The sequence below is a fragment of the Emydura macquarii genome, unplaced genomic scaffold, assembly GCF_026122565.2.
Source record: "Emydura macquarii macquarii isolate MOO-44397 ecotype Brisbane River unplaced genomic scaffold, CSIRO-AGI_Emac_v2 contig_1363, whole genome shotgun sequence".
NCBI classification, from domain to species: Eukaryota; Metazoa; Chordata; order Testudines; family Chelidae; genus Emydura; species Emydura macquarii.
In genome coordinates, this window is record NW_027131500.1 from 2206991 (window position 1) to 2223162 (window position 16172).

Here is a 16172-nt window from a genome sequence, read left to right on the forward strand (position 1 = left end):
GAGGCCAAAGAGAATGAGAAAGTAGTAAAGATCCCGAGATATGACGACCATAAAAAGGTCATTAAAAAAACTGGTGAGAATGGGTTAAGTGGTCAGAAGCTAGACTGGAGATCAAGGAGAAGAGATTTGCTCACATTTACACGAATGAGTGGGAAGAAGAAAGTAGTGTTGTTGAAAACAAAACCCTGAAGTCAGGTAGCAGGTACGGGAAGGAAGAAGCAAGTTTTAGTTTGGCTTCTTTGCTTTAAGGTGTGAACATAATTGCCTACATATGTTGTGCTAATATCACTAGAGCCTAAAACATTTCAACAAAAACAAACCACACCTTTGCAGTTCATCTTCAAAACTTCATTCACCTTCTCACCCCTCTCAAGAGAAAAATCTTCAGGTTACATCCCTTTTTTTTTGTACCATATTATGATTTCCTCTCTCAATGTGACATTTAATACTGAAGCCTGAAACAGTCTAGTGACCAGATTTATTGTTCATGTTCAACCTTTCCTGCAATTATTACCAGATTTCACACCCCTTCCTCTCAGTTCTGAGAAACTGAACCCTTTCCCTTCCTCACTAATATAAACTTTTCTGCACTCATAGCTGGTTTCCTTCCTTGCTGGAGACATATACAGAACAGATGCTCTTCGGGTTTCTGGTTCTATCTTGAAAATTCCAGTTCTCCACCACATTGCCCAAGGAAAGGTTTTTACGTGTATTTGTGATACAACTTAGTCCAAATCCTTTACTTTTTTTAAGGAAAATAATTCACAGGACGACTGTGGAGTTTTTATGCAGATACTATAACTACACCTCTGTAACATGCCACTTTGTTGAATTGTTGGATCACCATTGAACACAGTAGCAAGGCCCAGAATAGCTAGCCTGCCAAATTATGCAAACAACTGATTAAAGCAACTACCAAATATCAGACAGAGTCCAAAGACACTTCCTGCCTCACATGACTTTTTTCCTCTACACATTAAGTTAGACACAATACCCTGGCCAGAGCTTGCTTAGCAGCTTATAGACACTTGGTATTTTTTAAAATAATTAGTAAAACTCTCTTCTCCTAAAATGTGATCCTAATTTACATATTTACAGACATGTGACCTCATTCAGAGTCAAAGTTTCATTCTTTTCACTAAGTCTTTACTAAATTTTGGCAAAATGCCACTGTTTCCCCATCACATGCAATAGTCTTTACCTTTTTGCGGATACTGAAGGCCCAACTCACACTCTCTCTCTCTCTCTCTCTCTCTCTCTCAATAAAGGAGGTTTTATTTTAATCACTGACTTCTTGATAACTTCAGGATGCTAAAACATTTATCATCCTTTTGATGATAGGACAAGTGATTTTTGCAGGATGAGTAATTTCATCCATGTGGTTTCCATTATTTTAAATCCACTAACCAGAATAGATAGGCTTTTCCACCCCTTTCTTAATACTACTTTGCATTTCTATGGTGCCCAATCAGAGATCTTAAACAAGGAACCACAGAGTGCCACTGATTTTTAATTAGTGCTCCTCATTAACTCCCATGTGGAGTTCTTCTTTTTTTTAAAAAAAAAGAACACAATGATTGAATACAAATGAAAGAATTAAGTACTGTCTCCATTTTACAGATGGGGGCAGATTGCAGCACAGAGAATAAGCGTGCAACCATGAGCATATCAAAAAGTCTGTGGCAGAGCCAGAAGGAATATCCAGTCTCCTGAATTCCAGTCCTTGGTTACAAGACGACCATTTTTCCTCCTTAATAAATCCATCAAACCACAAAAGGGTACATCTACAGGACCAAAGAAAGAAAGAAAGAAAGAAAACCATAGCAGAGAGTCTCAGAGCCCAGGGCAACTGACTCAGGCTCACATGGCTGTGCTATGGGTCTAAAAATAGCAGTGTAGACATTCCCACTCAGGCTGCAGCCTAGGCTCTGAAACCCAGAAAGGGTGGTGGTCTTAGAGCACAGGCTCCAACTCAAGCAGGAAAGTCTACACTCTACACTGCTACATTTAACCCCATGGCATGAGCCCAAGACAGCTGAGCCAGGCTCTGAGACTCACTGCCGCTGGTTGTTTATTGCAGCGTAGACATACCTTCAGGCAACTAAGAGCCCAAAATTTAGTACCCAAGTTGGAACCAACCTTTATGATAATCCCAAGGGAGGACAAAGGTTTCAGAATATTTTAAGGTTTGAGGAGATTCCATCCTGACAAGAACAGCCTTCAGTGGTCTCTTTATGAGACAGAATCTTAGTATAATCCAGAGAACAAAAGGGTTGTCCTAGGGGCAGTAAAACGGAGGGACAACCACTATCTTTGGATAGACAGCAAACCCTGAGAATTTATTTTAAATCTCAAAATTATCTGTTAGAATGTCTTCTAGAAATCCTGGAACAAAAACCCAAGGCTCTGTATCAGAAAAAAGCATTGCCTCCCAACCCCAGTGCCCCCTTCCCCCAAATCTCTAATTTCATGCCTCCCAAGAGTGAAGAGCAGAGGAAACATAATTCAAATGTTCTCCCAAAATAAACACCCCACCCTCCCATCCTCCCTCCCATAAACACACACACTTTTAATGGGAGAGATATTAGCCCTGTGAATGTAACCATAAAATATTTCTGTCCACTACACTGAACAATTAAAACAAAGAAAGAGTGAAGAAAGAAATAATGAGTTCCCCAACAAAAATAAAAGTAAACAAATAAAACATTTGGGGGGGGGGGGTGAGGGGGGGTGGCGCGCACATGCCGGGACACGACACGACACACCAGGTTTAATGCCTTCCTCTTGCTCTGGATGAAAATTTGTGGTCAGCCAAATATGTATCAACAGACAGTAATTACAAACAGCAGAGCTGCAAAAAGTTAGTTACCAGCACATAAGAATCTTTTAAAAGGCCAATATTCTCATTCATGACATCTTTATGCCATGTCTACACTAGCACTTATGTCAGCAAAACTTTTGTTGCTTACGGTTGTGAAAAAAACCACATCCCTGTGCAACATAAATTTTGCCAGCATGAGCGCTCATGCATTATGCCGACTGGAGAGCTCTCCCGTGGACATAATAAAACCAGCTCAACAAGCAGCAGTAGCTATGTTGACAGGAGAGCTCTCTCCCGTAAATACAACACATCTACATGGGTGCTCTTACAGCAGCACAGCTGTGCCGCTGGAAGCTTGTAAGTGTAAGCGGCTTTAGAAAACAGTATCTTCACTAAAGAGGTTAAAAGATTTCCCACAATAATTTCTCACTACAGGGCTGTTTTTGAGTGGGGAAAAAAGATGGCATTGTCCATATACTAGAGGCCCAGAAAGCCTGTGAAAGGGTCCATGAGGAACACTCAAAGGAAGTTATACTATGGGTGTTCTGAGTCAGCTATGGAATGGCAAGACTTTTTCAAACGAAGGCATAAATTGTCTTTGAGGTCAATAAACAGTATTCTTTAGGATAAAGGCACTGTGATTGCTAGCAAATTTTAAATACTATTTTCTTTGCCAGATGTTAACTTTTTCACAGGCCCAAACATATTTGCCTCAGTCTAGTTTCTTAACTCCAGCTTCCTGGCCCGCCTATTTTCACTTGATTCCAGATACTCTAGACAATTATAAAGAGAGAAAATAGCTAATTGGCCACTAGCAGCGGTACTAATGGCAAACATACCTACATCTACACTTTTAGAACATTACATTGAAAATTGTTAGCCTCGCTGAACCTGCTAACCTATCTTCGCCAGGTCTTAAACAGGGTATACATGAAGGGCTTGCTTTCAATAACATTTTAGGGCTTTTACTGTTTGTGGACAGTAGTTATTTCCCGATGTTTTTCATTTTGTTTTTAAATTATGGAATGGGTATCCAGAGTACTGGATGGAAATCTCCAGTTATAAAATCCAATAAATAAAGCCATGGCTCTCCGCCTGTATTTTATTTCCCTTTCCCCTCTTCACTTTGTCTTCTCTATTTATATTGTCATCTCTTCAGAGCAGAGAGTGTCTCTTACTCTATGTTGGTAAAGAGACTTGTACAACGGGAGCCCCATTCTCGGTTGGCTTCCAGACACTACCATAATACAAAGTCTAGAGTATGACCTAGAGTGCCTTTCTAACAGTGCTGCTCTTTATGAACTGATGGGTTATAAGGCCAAAAGAACCCACAATGATCATCTAGTCTGATTTCCTGAATAACACAGAACTTCCGTGAATTAATAATTCCTGTTGGAACAAAAGCATTCATACCCATGTGCATTCCTAGTGCTTCCTACTCACTTTTCACTGTTTTCTGTTTATGTTCTGTACTTCTGCTAGTCCCCCTATCCTTCTACTGTAGCACTGTGGAATTGTTTCAGCTTTTTAAAACTTAGAAATGTATTATACAAAGGTATGTTTTCTCTGTTACTGATTTATCTGGCTGGGCTCATGCTGAGGAATAATAGCTGACATTAGGATTATTTTCTGTAAATTCTAATTTTCTTAAGAATTAAAACCTAAAATAGAAATAATCCTATGGCATGCAGTTCTTGTGTAAATCCTTTTTTATTTTATTTTAATAGGATATCACCTTGCTTTTGTAGGTACCAGTAAAATAAATGCTAATATTTTTTAAATACAGGCATGGCCAAAGTCTCTCTGTTGCATACTATCCTGCAAATCTAAAGATGCAATATCAATGATGAACATACTATTCATGTTAAAAATCTTGAAGTGGGGAGCTGCATTCAGAGTAGTCTGGATAAGCCATCGAGATGGATATAAAAATTTTGAGAACAAGGAGAGTGGCTACAAGAAGGACAAAGTGATGTCACAAACACCACAGCTAGCAAAGGGTAAACCACAAGAGATTCAGAGGGTTGGTTAAGAAGCCAACCATTAGATACTCATCCAAAACCTTTCCCCAACTCCTCAAACCTGCACACACCTACCCATGGGCACAAGCTGTATTCACCCACCACAACGTTAACAACACTATCTCCCTCACACACCCTGCAGAGCTAGAATTTCTGCTGGACCTCAGACCAGCTTCTCCTTTTGTATCTTGCACACCCCAAGATTTCTTCAGAGGTGTCCCAGTCAGGAAGTCCTCAGAGTGTGGTGGAAGGAGATGAGATAGTCCAACGGACAATAGGGACAAGATGAGCTGATGTTTGACTCAAAGGTAAGATAAGATTTGTGGCCTGTGGAGAGAGAATTAAGGGTCTGTCTGCTGCATAGCCTGGAACCAGGCTATGAGGAAGTGAGGAAAGCTTATGGGAATGCTATAAGTTTCAGGTTCAGATCAGAGGTTGAGCCAAAGTTTGTTTTTTTTCAGAAGCAATCAACTCAGTCATCTGTAAAAATTACTTCAGATTAATTCAGTTTCTCGGTAATTTTAGAGTATTAGTAAATTTAAATAAAAATCATTCCGACTTACAGAAATCACTTGATAAAAAAGTTCCCCATATTACAATACACTAGTTAAGTCAAAAGCTCAAGCTCCTAATATGAAATTATTTGTGAAGAAAAACTCGCAAGAAACAGGCATCTTCAAACCACTGCATAATATATTGGAACAAAAAGGCCTCTCACCAAATACTCCCCTTTGTGATGTTCTCTGAATTAGCTACATAAGATTTGGACATTGTTATTATTTACTACACTGAGCATAATACACTATTAAGATTGGCAAATAATTGCAGGGCTGTTTGAACTGAGTGACCATTTTGATTGGTTGATTTTAATATTTACTTGAAGCGACTGACATTACTGCAGATTACCCAACTCCAGCGAAATTGTCACCATTTGATGCCAAGTTATTTTCCAGAACAATTTCCCATTCCATGCTGAATTATTCCAATATAAACAGAAAGAGAGGATGCAAGAGGTTAATAAGAGTCAACTACACTCTTGACTAGACATTGCATTCTTTGTTAGTTCAGCGGGTAGCTTCTCTCTTGCAAACCAGACTAGTATCTGGGTTTATTGGTAGTCTTTAATTTTGTTCCATTTGCATTACACAAACTGGTGAAAAGAAATGTCATCTCAATTTTTACTAGTGAAGTACAATAATAGAGACTCAAATGCTGCCCTGGGTGCTTACATTTTTAAGGCCTTGATTCAGCAAATATTTACATAAGTGCATAACTTTATTCAAGTGAGTAGTTCCACTGACTTTAATCTGACTATTCATGAGTAAAGTTGTAGTAGTTGCATATGTGTATACAAAGATTGGGGCCCATGGGTTCAAAGTCAGTCAGATGTTCAACCAAGGGTATTCTAAGTAAAAATCTTGCAATCTAAATTCAGTTTTTTTAAATCAATATTGCAATAAATAACTCCTTTTGTAACGTGCCTTCAGTTACCACAAATCATTGGCTTCCTGTAAGATCTTGCAAGTTTATAGCTCTTAGGAGGTCTTATTATTTTTCTTTTAGTGACAGATACAACTTTACAGACTCATTTTTCTGGTCCTTGCAACAAAGTATCTGATGGAAAAAAAAGATGGATTGGTAAAAGGAGAGTGAAGGCAGTACAATAGCTGGCATACCAGTCATGACCCCATGAAAACTGACAATGGTGAATTCAAACTACAGCCTCTCAGGGGCAGGGAGAGGGGGAAGCCAACACATCAAGCTAGCTGGATTTCAGTTAGAGTAACTGCTGTACTACCAACTACTTCTGCCCTCCCTACGTAATGAAGTCAAAATGCAGATTGGCACACTTTAATCACTTGTGACCTGGGAAAACTGGTGACATAACCCGCCCCAGGAAAGACATAATTGTATCAAACCTAAGGTTTCAGTGATTCTCTTAGCTATGTGGTGCAACTAAGAATAGATCTCAGAGTCTTCCTGGAAATTCTTGAGGAATTCTTTAGATGTAAAAACTGGTTTCAAATTAGTCATCAGAAGGAGAGCAGTGAAACATCTGGTGAATACAGAGGGAAATTATTTGTATGACAGAACTATACACACACATACACTCCCTCACATATACCTACCCCCATTATTAGACATACTGTAAATTAACCCAAAAAAACCCAATTTTAAATAATATTACATGTGAAGAACAAGCTGGAAAACACTAGAAAGTTGTAATTTAAGGAGGAGGCCATTATTTAAGCTCCTTAGAGGATAATTTGTGCCAGTTTCTGTTTCAGCCCCTCCTCTTCCAGTTTTCATATGTTTGTGTTTCTACCTTTTAGGCTGAAATTTGTGGGTTCTTGGCCTCAGCCTAGAGAAGTCCGAGCAAAGTCCTTCTAGCTACTAGTTATGAAAGAGTAAAAATACATTAATTCCCCATTGTGAAAAATCAGACTTAAAAAAAAAATTATATTATATATATATATATATGCCACAAAGTAACTCAAACCCTTGTACATCAGACATAAGTAATGAACAAGTTTTTTTCAAATATAGCAAAGAAGTTTTGATTTTATTATTAGTTGAGAATGCTCAACACTGTTCAATTATCATTATTACAAAATAATTTATAGAGGCCCTTGCCAAGGAGCTCTGGATGCTGTACAACAGAACAAGACCATAATAAAATGGCACACTTAAAATACAAACATGTAAAACAAATGAGAAAATAGGACAAACTTTTTAAAAAATGAAGGAGACACAAGATTGAAGGGGAGGAAATAAACAAAGGGTCATGAATGTCCCTTTAAAATTATGTTTGCAAGATGTCTTTTTCTTTCCATGGGGTGGATGGCAAATTGAGAAGTATTTGAGGGTGGAAGAGTACCACAGTGAATTCAGGGTTGAAACTTCCATGAAGACAATGTTCCTACTCTACAAGGAGTTAACATCTAACAATGCATGGTGACTTGCCCAGACATTGCTAGCTAATCAGAAAAAAAAAGAGCTCCCAGTGACTTGATCAAAGGGCAGATTCTTCGCTTAATACTATCAGTTATGCCCCTACCAACAAGTTATAAACAAACAGACAGCTGTTGATCCTAGATTTAAGAAGTCTTAGACTTAACTGTCTGGGCTTGCAAATGCTAATGTCTTGTATTGATATGGATACTCTGGGAGACATCTGTTGTATAAGTTATACCGTCAAGAAAAACGCAAAGAGCTGTGTAAATATACTTTTCTCCAGTTCCTCACTCATCATACATTAAACTTTACACATAAAACACACTGATTTTTTCCATGATGTTCTTATAAAAAACTTTTCTACCCAGTTATTTTAAAGATTTGAATAATTGGAAGACATCAGCAGAGGGTTGTTTTGATTCCCCCACACCTTTTATAACCCAGCTGACACAAAGAGCAGGAGCCAAAGCTAACAGCAACCCAAAAGGCGAGACACAGCAGTCCTGCAAGCAAAAAAATCCAATTGTGCTCTTCTTCTAAATATGCATTGTCTGGGAAAGGTGCACTTGGGAATATGCTCTACTTTGCCATCATGTTGCAGCACTTCAAAGAACAAGAGAAACTCCACAAGATGGAGGAAGAGGGCAGGATGCAAACAGGTCAGCCTGCACTCTGACCATTCAGATATTAATTAGTTCTTCTGGAGAAAGCTGATGGAGGTAATTAGCCAACCAGGCTGGCTGCTGAGCCAATTATCCCATAAGCCCAGGACTGATAAGAGATGGCACAGGAAGAAAGCGCAAGGGAAATAGGGAGGACCAGGGCTAGTTGACCTAGCCACACAGAGGTTAAGAGTAGGGAGACCTCTGTTCCCCACAGGCCCTGGTGAGAGGGCCAAAAGCTAGGTTAATATTGTAAATAGACTGTTGCATGGGGATTGTTATGAAAAGGGTGGAGGGAACTTAAAATAAAAGGACACGGTGAAGGCACAACCATGACAGCCTATGTAGTTTCTTCAGGGAAAAGGCAGGAGAGGAGCCACGCCCTGTGACACACCCCTAGGTCTAATGGTGGTCAAGGTTCTGGTTGGAAAACAGAAGTGTTATCCTAAAAACTCCATGCACTTGACACACCAGCATGTTAGGTTACTCCTAGAAAATGTGCAGATATTCATAATATGATCCTTCCTCTTTCTGACATAGTTTTTCAACAGTGAAATAAGTAACAATATTGACATTTAAGATGTCATCGCTGGGCTTCAAAGTTAACACCTCCTGAAGTCGGGCGTGCTAGGTAGGTCACACCTTCCACTATTATTGTCTACAGACTCAAGCCCACATCATTGTACCACTTTTCACCCAGACCATATTTTTAAGATTATTTTCACAACCGTAATGCCCAGGATTTCATGTTTTTTACATGGCAGCTTAGATTCTGGATGTCAAGAGGGATGTCACTAACGAAAAGCATCTCATGGTTTGGCTGTCATAAGCTGGCCCTCTCCACACGCAACACCAAGAAGTGTGGGCAGGGGGAAATCTCAAGCCTTTTTAGCCTATCCTGCACTCTTACTAATGTAAAATAAAAACAAAACAAAACAAAAATAGGTCCTACATTCTTTCCCTCCCCTTCCCCTAAATCTGCTGCATCTTTCCTTCACTTCACTTCCCAATCCAAGTCTGATGGTCACAGTGAAAAAATTCCCCACTGAGTTAAGTTAGAGCTGGATCGCCCCACAGAATGGGGAATTCAGCATGCATCCAGCTTTGCCTCTCCTGCAGCCCACTTTTCAGGGAGCAGCTCCCCGAACACAAAGGCATTCTGGCTAGATGGTTTTGTCCTGTAACTAAAGCCTTTCCAGATTAATCAAGCCATAATGTGGCAAGCTAAGCAGGCAGCTTCTTATCCGTTCTATCCCCAAGTCAAGGGACAGTGAAGAGATATGCTCTATTACAGACTCTATCAACTTGACAAAATTAACAGGTTTAGTTGTCTTTGTGGTTTTTACAGAGTTCCAATACATCCTTATTCATGCAAAAATTCATCTCCAGTTTTTCTTGTTCTTAAGATTAAGTTACTTCCTGCAAATAAATAGTTCAGTTGAGCCAACAGAAGTCTGCAGCAAGACATAAGATCCATATTAAAAGTGTGAATGGTCCTGCCCATCATGAACTGAGATTAACTTCAAGGCATGTATCTTTTTTTTTATATCACCAGCAAACACTTAATAAGGTTTGAACACTGGATAAACAGAAGAGCAAAAAAGAGAGTAGACAAACAAGAAACACTCAGTAACAAGAACAGTTGAGGAGTCTAAAGTCAGATTGAGCCAACGTGATTTAATGAACTGAGTAAATATTGCCGTTGCCTAGAGAGCCGTTCAACTACAGAAAGGACAGAAAAGATACAATGCGCAGGAAAATGAAGTTATGACAGAAATAAGAAATATGCACACTTAGCTGTTAATTTGTTTTCTCCATCTTCCAATTCACCAATTCATTATGACCCAGCCTCTCAATATTTAAAGCAGGGAAAAGTCAGGTTTATTAGTCATTTCCAATGTCTATTCTATTGCAGCTGTTTAAAGAAGCTGTTGTTGGTACACTGAAGCAGAAATTGAAGCTATGGAAGTAACTGTCAGAAGAAAGATGTCTCAGAAAACACCACCAGAGTAAAAGGAAGTCAAAGACCCCTGACAGGTCCTGCCTATATTAAAAATACAACAAAATATGGCTGAGTCAGGGCCCCATGGATGCTCTAAGAAAAGCTACAATGTATCACCAAGCTTGAGAATCCAGACCTTCTGCAATGCCTATCCATATTTGCCTCTGTGCATTTTGGAAAACTATCCCATGTTGTTCAGAAATAAGTGTCCAGAAACCTGCACTAAGAACAGCATGTGGGTGGTGCATGCTGGTTAGTCCTGCTGCACAGAGAAATATAAGGAAAGAGAACCAGTCAGCATGTTACATAGGCAGTCAGGCACAGTTAAGCAGTCCTGTCCACACAGCACAACAAGTATTAAATGAGTTAGACAATCGCCAGTATGAAACTGTTGTTAGTTGCCATAGCTACTAACCAAGTATTAACAAGGTTTAGAGCTTGCTGTACAACTAACAAGTGACAATTGGTTAAAAGCTAAAATGCAGGCAGGACATGGGGGAAAAAAAAACACTGATAAATTCTGAAAGAGATAGAGGAAAAAGAGAAACTGAATAAAATATAAAAACATGAAAAAAAATAAGCAGGTGATAAAAAAGTTTTCTGGAGAAGAGAAGCAACAGACTGCTTTTTACTACTATCTTACTAGGATGTAAAAATACCATTTGAAAATAGACATTTTCCTCTCTTGCACTCAGGTGACACAAAAAAATGGGGGACAGAAAATGGAAGACAGGAACTAGCAAAAACCGTGGGCAGTCATTTTGGTAATACTCCTTGAGAACAACCAAAGGTGGGGTCCATATAAGTAGATAGATTCAAACAGGTAGGAAGACTAACAACAGACAGATAGCAGACTGAAAAAGGATATCCCCAATTATGTAGGGCAAGCATCTTATCTTACATTTCATCAGACTGCAGTGTGGCCCTGGCACAGAGCCACCACTGGAGTGAAGATGAGCCATTACATGTATTAACAGGCTTTTAAGGTAAAACATAAAATTGAAGAAAGGTTTTGTCTTGATCCATAATTAACCTATACTACTTAGCCTCATAGCAAAAAGGTATTTAAGAGGCAGGAGGTTAAAAGGCCCCTGGGGAGTCCCTGTAATAGCAGGAGTTGCAAAGGAGGCTTACTTTCTGAAGTACCACTTCTCAGATGATCCAAGAAAAAGCCAATAGCCTATTGAGGACAGAAATCCGTATCACCTGTAAGATAGCATCTTAGGTTTCAGAAAATACCAACTTTCCTTTTTGCTTTCAGTTTTCCAGGACAGAAGTAGATCTATTTCCTGCATGTGTTAGTAAGGCATAGTCGTGCACACAGAACAGAAATAGGTGCTGTAGTTAGGAATGCACTCTACTGCTGGATACAACACTTTAAGTGAAAGGTGCTTTGTCACCTTGGGGTCCAGATCTCATGCTCTTCCTTCCCTGCCCAATTAGGAAAGGACTGAAATGCATGAGAAGTTACATTCACAGTACTAGACTGAGTCACATCATATAATTATAACTTGCCGTTTAGCAAGAGGAAGGTATGATCCATTACCAGTCCAAGTTCCTTTCTGTAAAGCACTACTGCAATTATTGCTGGTGTCTACGTGACACATGGCCAGCTGCAATAACTCAAACTGAAGTAGTACAACCCAGCTCTCAGCCTCCTGACACAAATCAATCCTGTGGCACTTTTTAAAGAATAGCCGCCCAGAGAGAAAAATAAAAACAGCAATTTGCATTGTATTGGGTGTATAAGGGCTACATACTCAAACTGATGTATACCTGAAAATGCACATGTGCACGCTACGAATATTTCTAAAGAGTCAATTAGAATTATGCATGTAATGTATATTCAATAGGGAAGCTAATTCATGAGTGCAACGTTAAATGACTACTTCAACCTGAGTTCTGAGAAAACAGAAAATGCAAACCTACAGGGCATCTGTGCAAAGATTTAATAAGATTGTCTGGGAGTATGGTTTTTGTTTGTTTTCATTTTTTTGGAACAGCTCTGTCACTATGAAGTAATTTTTTAAAACTAATATATAAACTTAATTTAACTATTTATACTGGGGTAGTATGATATGACCTCAACCGTGGATCAAGAGCCCACTGTGCTAGGCACTGTACAAATACATAACAAAAAAAATGGTGATTTCAAACAGCTTTCGAAACAAATAATAGACAAGAGACAACATGTGTATGAGAAAGACAAATTGGGTGAGGTAATATCGTTTATTGGACCAACTTCTCTTGGTAAAAGAGAACTCTCTGTAAGCTTGAAAGCTTGTCTCTTTCACCAAGAGAAGTTGGTCCAATAAAAGCTATTACTTCACCCAACTTGTCTTTCTAATATCTGGGATCAACACTGCTATAACAACACTGCAAACATCAAGTGGATACGATAGACGGAGAGCACAACAAGCTTACAATGAGGCAATACAGGTCGGCCTGACAGACAATTGTCACAGCAAACCCTCTGCTTTAGTATAATCCGAGAAACATTAGACTAATTTCAATTAGTGAAAATTAACTATTCTAAAAAGCTTTAAAGGTTCTTATTATGGCTATTAGTAAAACAATAAGGTTATAGAACTGCCTAGAAACCAAGAGAGGAAGGGAGTTAGGTACTCTCACTGGTAATTAGAGATAGGGATGTGGCTAGTGGGTGAAATCAACTGTCATAAGAAGATGACTAGAATGGCATGAATTTTTAGAAGACTTGTTTTGCTACAATCTAAAAACTTCTGGAAGGTAAAGAACTGCCTGCAATACCAATTCTACACAGATTTGGCTAGCTCAGTGGTTCTCAACCTTTTTGGCTCGAGGGCCACAGATATATTTTTTACTACCCAAAGGGCCACCAGTCTCTCCAACAGCAACCCCCCTATACCACCCACAGCCAGACAGAAGGAGTTCAGAAAGGAGGCTCTCCCATCCCCATGGCTGCAGCAGGGAAACTGCATGCATCCTGTAGCCCTGTGCTCCACCTGGGTCCCTAGGCAGTGGCTCCCTTCTCTAGCCAGGGGGAGTGGAGATCAGTGCTCTCCTCCCTCGGGCTCCAGCAGGGACCCCAGCTCCTAAAGACCCAGGCAGAGTGCTTTGCTGTGCTCCCTGCTACAGCCAGGGGGAGCAGAGCGCTGATCTCCCATCCCCTTGGCTGCAGCAAGAAGCCTGCACCAGTCTTTTAGCCCCTTGGCAATGCACATCGCCTGGGTCCTTAGGCAGCCCCTCCCTTCTTCAGCCACAGGTAGGGGAGCAGCGGGCCACTTTTAGCTCCCTGACCACAGGTTAGGAACAACGGGGCTAGCTCAGCTTATTTTTCAGTCTTTGCAGTGTTGAATTCACTGGGTGATTATTTCTCATTCTAATGGGAACAAATGCAAAATATGCCGATCCATACCAGAAACAGGTATATAGGCCAGTCATCGGAACCACTGGGACAGGAGAGGTGAACAACACACAGCAGCAGCAGCATTTCAATCCCTTTCATCGGATCTCTCTTTTATTGATTCATGAATAAAGGCAAACCCCTCAGAACGGTGGGTCTCAATTGCCAGAGATCTTTCCAGGTGGAAGGGGAAAGAACACGCACGTCTCCCTTAGCTGCCACTGCAAGAGCCATTTCCCTTTCACTTTATCTGTCCACCCAATCACTCATATGACAAACCAGGGTCTGAGTTAACCCCACATACACTGGAGCTTGCGAATCTACTTTCTACCTTGTCACAAGGTGATTAATGTCTAGTGATCACCAAGCAACAGTGTAGGAGTTTCTCTCTCTGACCTAACATGCCTAAAGTTACAGGAAGATGTAGGAAACAAGGTAGTGAATGGACTAAAATAATTAAAACAATGAATAAGTTGTATAAAGTAAAGATAAAGATTGCCAAAAGTAGCAAGATGGAAAGGGTTCATGCTCATCTCAGAGAGTGCAGGTACAAACTGGTTTTCAGTTCTTGAAGAACAAATATCCCCTTGAATGAAACCATCTATTAAATCAGAAGACTGATGAAATTGCTGATTCTGAAAGCAAAATATTTTCTTCTGCCATGCTGTCTCTGAAATATAATCACAGAGAACATCCTTGCAGGCCTTCCAGCAGTTTTTCAAACTCGGCTTTATTCAGGAGCAGTATCTATTCATCTTTGACACTCAAAAAATTACAAATATCAATTGGTAATTATATTATAGAAACTGAAAGTCAAAGAGTGGACTTGATAAGAAAGTTGCTAAAAATCTTCACTCTTTCACTATAGCACAAAATGAGTAACCAAAAGAAATAATGGAGGCACCTAGTTATGGATATGCACCTCCCTAGAGTTTTCAAATTTGCAGGTCCACTGCAAGTGAAGAAATGCATGAAAAGTTAAAGGAAGAATTTTTTAAAAACCCTGCAATGTTATTAGTGTAAGATGGTTGGCTGAAGGTGAAAAATGACCCAATCATAGCTATAAATAGTCATACAGTGAAAGGATCTGGGATAATTGCAACTGAAGTGGTAACCTTTTATTTACTCCCCCTTCCCGCCATTGTTTGAGTGGAAAGAGCCTCATCACACTTTTCCTCATATTCTTAATGGCATCTTCAGCACCCTGAACACAATATTCTGCTGTTTAATTTTCAGAAATGGAATCAACAGCATTGAGCACATCAGAAATGAAAATATTAGAATACTGGTCCTGATCTAGCAAGTCCTAAATGGTCATGGTTACAGGGCTAACTGCGCTTTGGAGCCTTCTTCCATCTCTCTGAGTGTACTCCCTGAGGTACCAGGCCTTGGACCTTCACCTCTCTTGGAGTAGTTCACCTCTCTTGGAGTGGATTCTCTCCAGGCCGTGAGCTACAATAACCTGTGAACCAGTGCCACTCGCCCAGCAGGTCCAACTGGGTTTGGTATCTGCAGTTCCTCCCTTTGGGAGCCCAGTGGTGAATAAAGACAGCCTTCGGAAATCATAGTATTGTTTAATCTTAACAGTAAGAACAAATAATAATGTATGAGATAAAGGTTTTCTAAACCAGTCTATATATAGATTATCTTACCTAGATACTTGCCATCCCTTGGCAGATGCCTTAGGCCTTGTCTACACTAGAAAGTTTTGTCGACAAAAGTTTTGCCGGCATAGAGCCACCGCTGTAATTAAATCACTGTTGCATATCTTTACTGTCTCCTTCTGTCAGTGGATTGCATTCACCCTATCAGCTCTTCTGTCGACAAAGCGAGCAGTGCACTGTGGGTAGCTATCCCACTCTACAACTGCACGCAGGGTGCTTTGGGAAGGGCTTGCAACACCTCACGGGACAGGCACAGCATCACACGATGGAAGGTTTCTGAATCCCATCGTTCCATGGGCTTCCTACTAGTTTGACAGCTGCTTTTAAACTGCCCTGTCAGCCAAGCTGACACTGCTGAACACAAACACAAGAAGCCCACAGAAGCGGGAAGGGAGGGGGGGAGTGAGTGAATGTGTATGTAAGAGAGAGACACACACAAACAACACACACACCGAGACAGACAGCAAGTGCTGGGGGACAGTGAGTATGTCTGCACTCGTCCTGTCTCTTTAAGTCCAGACAGTAGCAGCTGGAAGCAAACCAATCCCAAGGCACAAGCTGCTACAGACAGCTCATAACTGGCATCCCCTGTTCCCCTATACCCCTCAGTAGAGAAAGGTCCAATACACCTGCAGGGGCGGGGAGAGGGACACAGCCCCCTC

General features: G+C 40.3%; 1 protein-coding gene across 7 annotated transcripts in view; it reads right to left on the bottom strand.

Annotated features, from left to right (window-relative positions):
- LOC137155422 (storkhead-box protein 1-like) overlaps positions 1 to 16172 on the bottom strand; it is a 129695-nt gene that overhangs the window by 94252 nt on the left and 19271 nt on the right. Inside the window, exon 3 of one of the 7 annotated variants that reach the window (XM_067551676.1) lies at positions 6793 to 6898. The exons of the other annotated variants lie outside the window; for them this stretch is intronic. Within the exon in view, the coding sequence (XP_067407777.1) occupies positions 6876 to 6898 (23 nt within the window). The 3' untranslated portion in view covers positions 6793 to 6875. Of the gene's footprint in view, positions 1 to 6792; positions 6899 to 16172 lie in introns of those variants that run through there. 7 annotated transcript variants of the gene reach the window in all.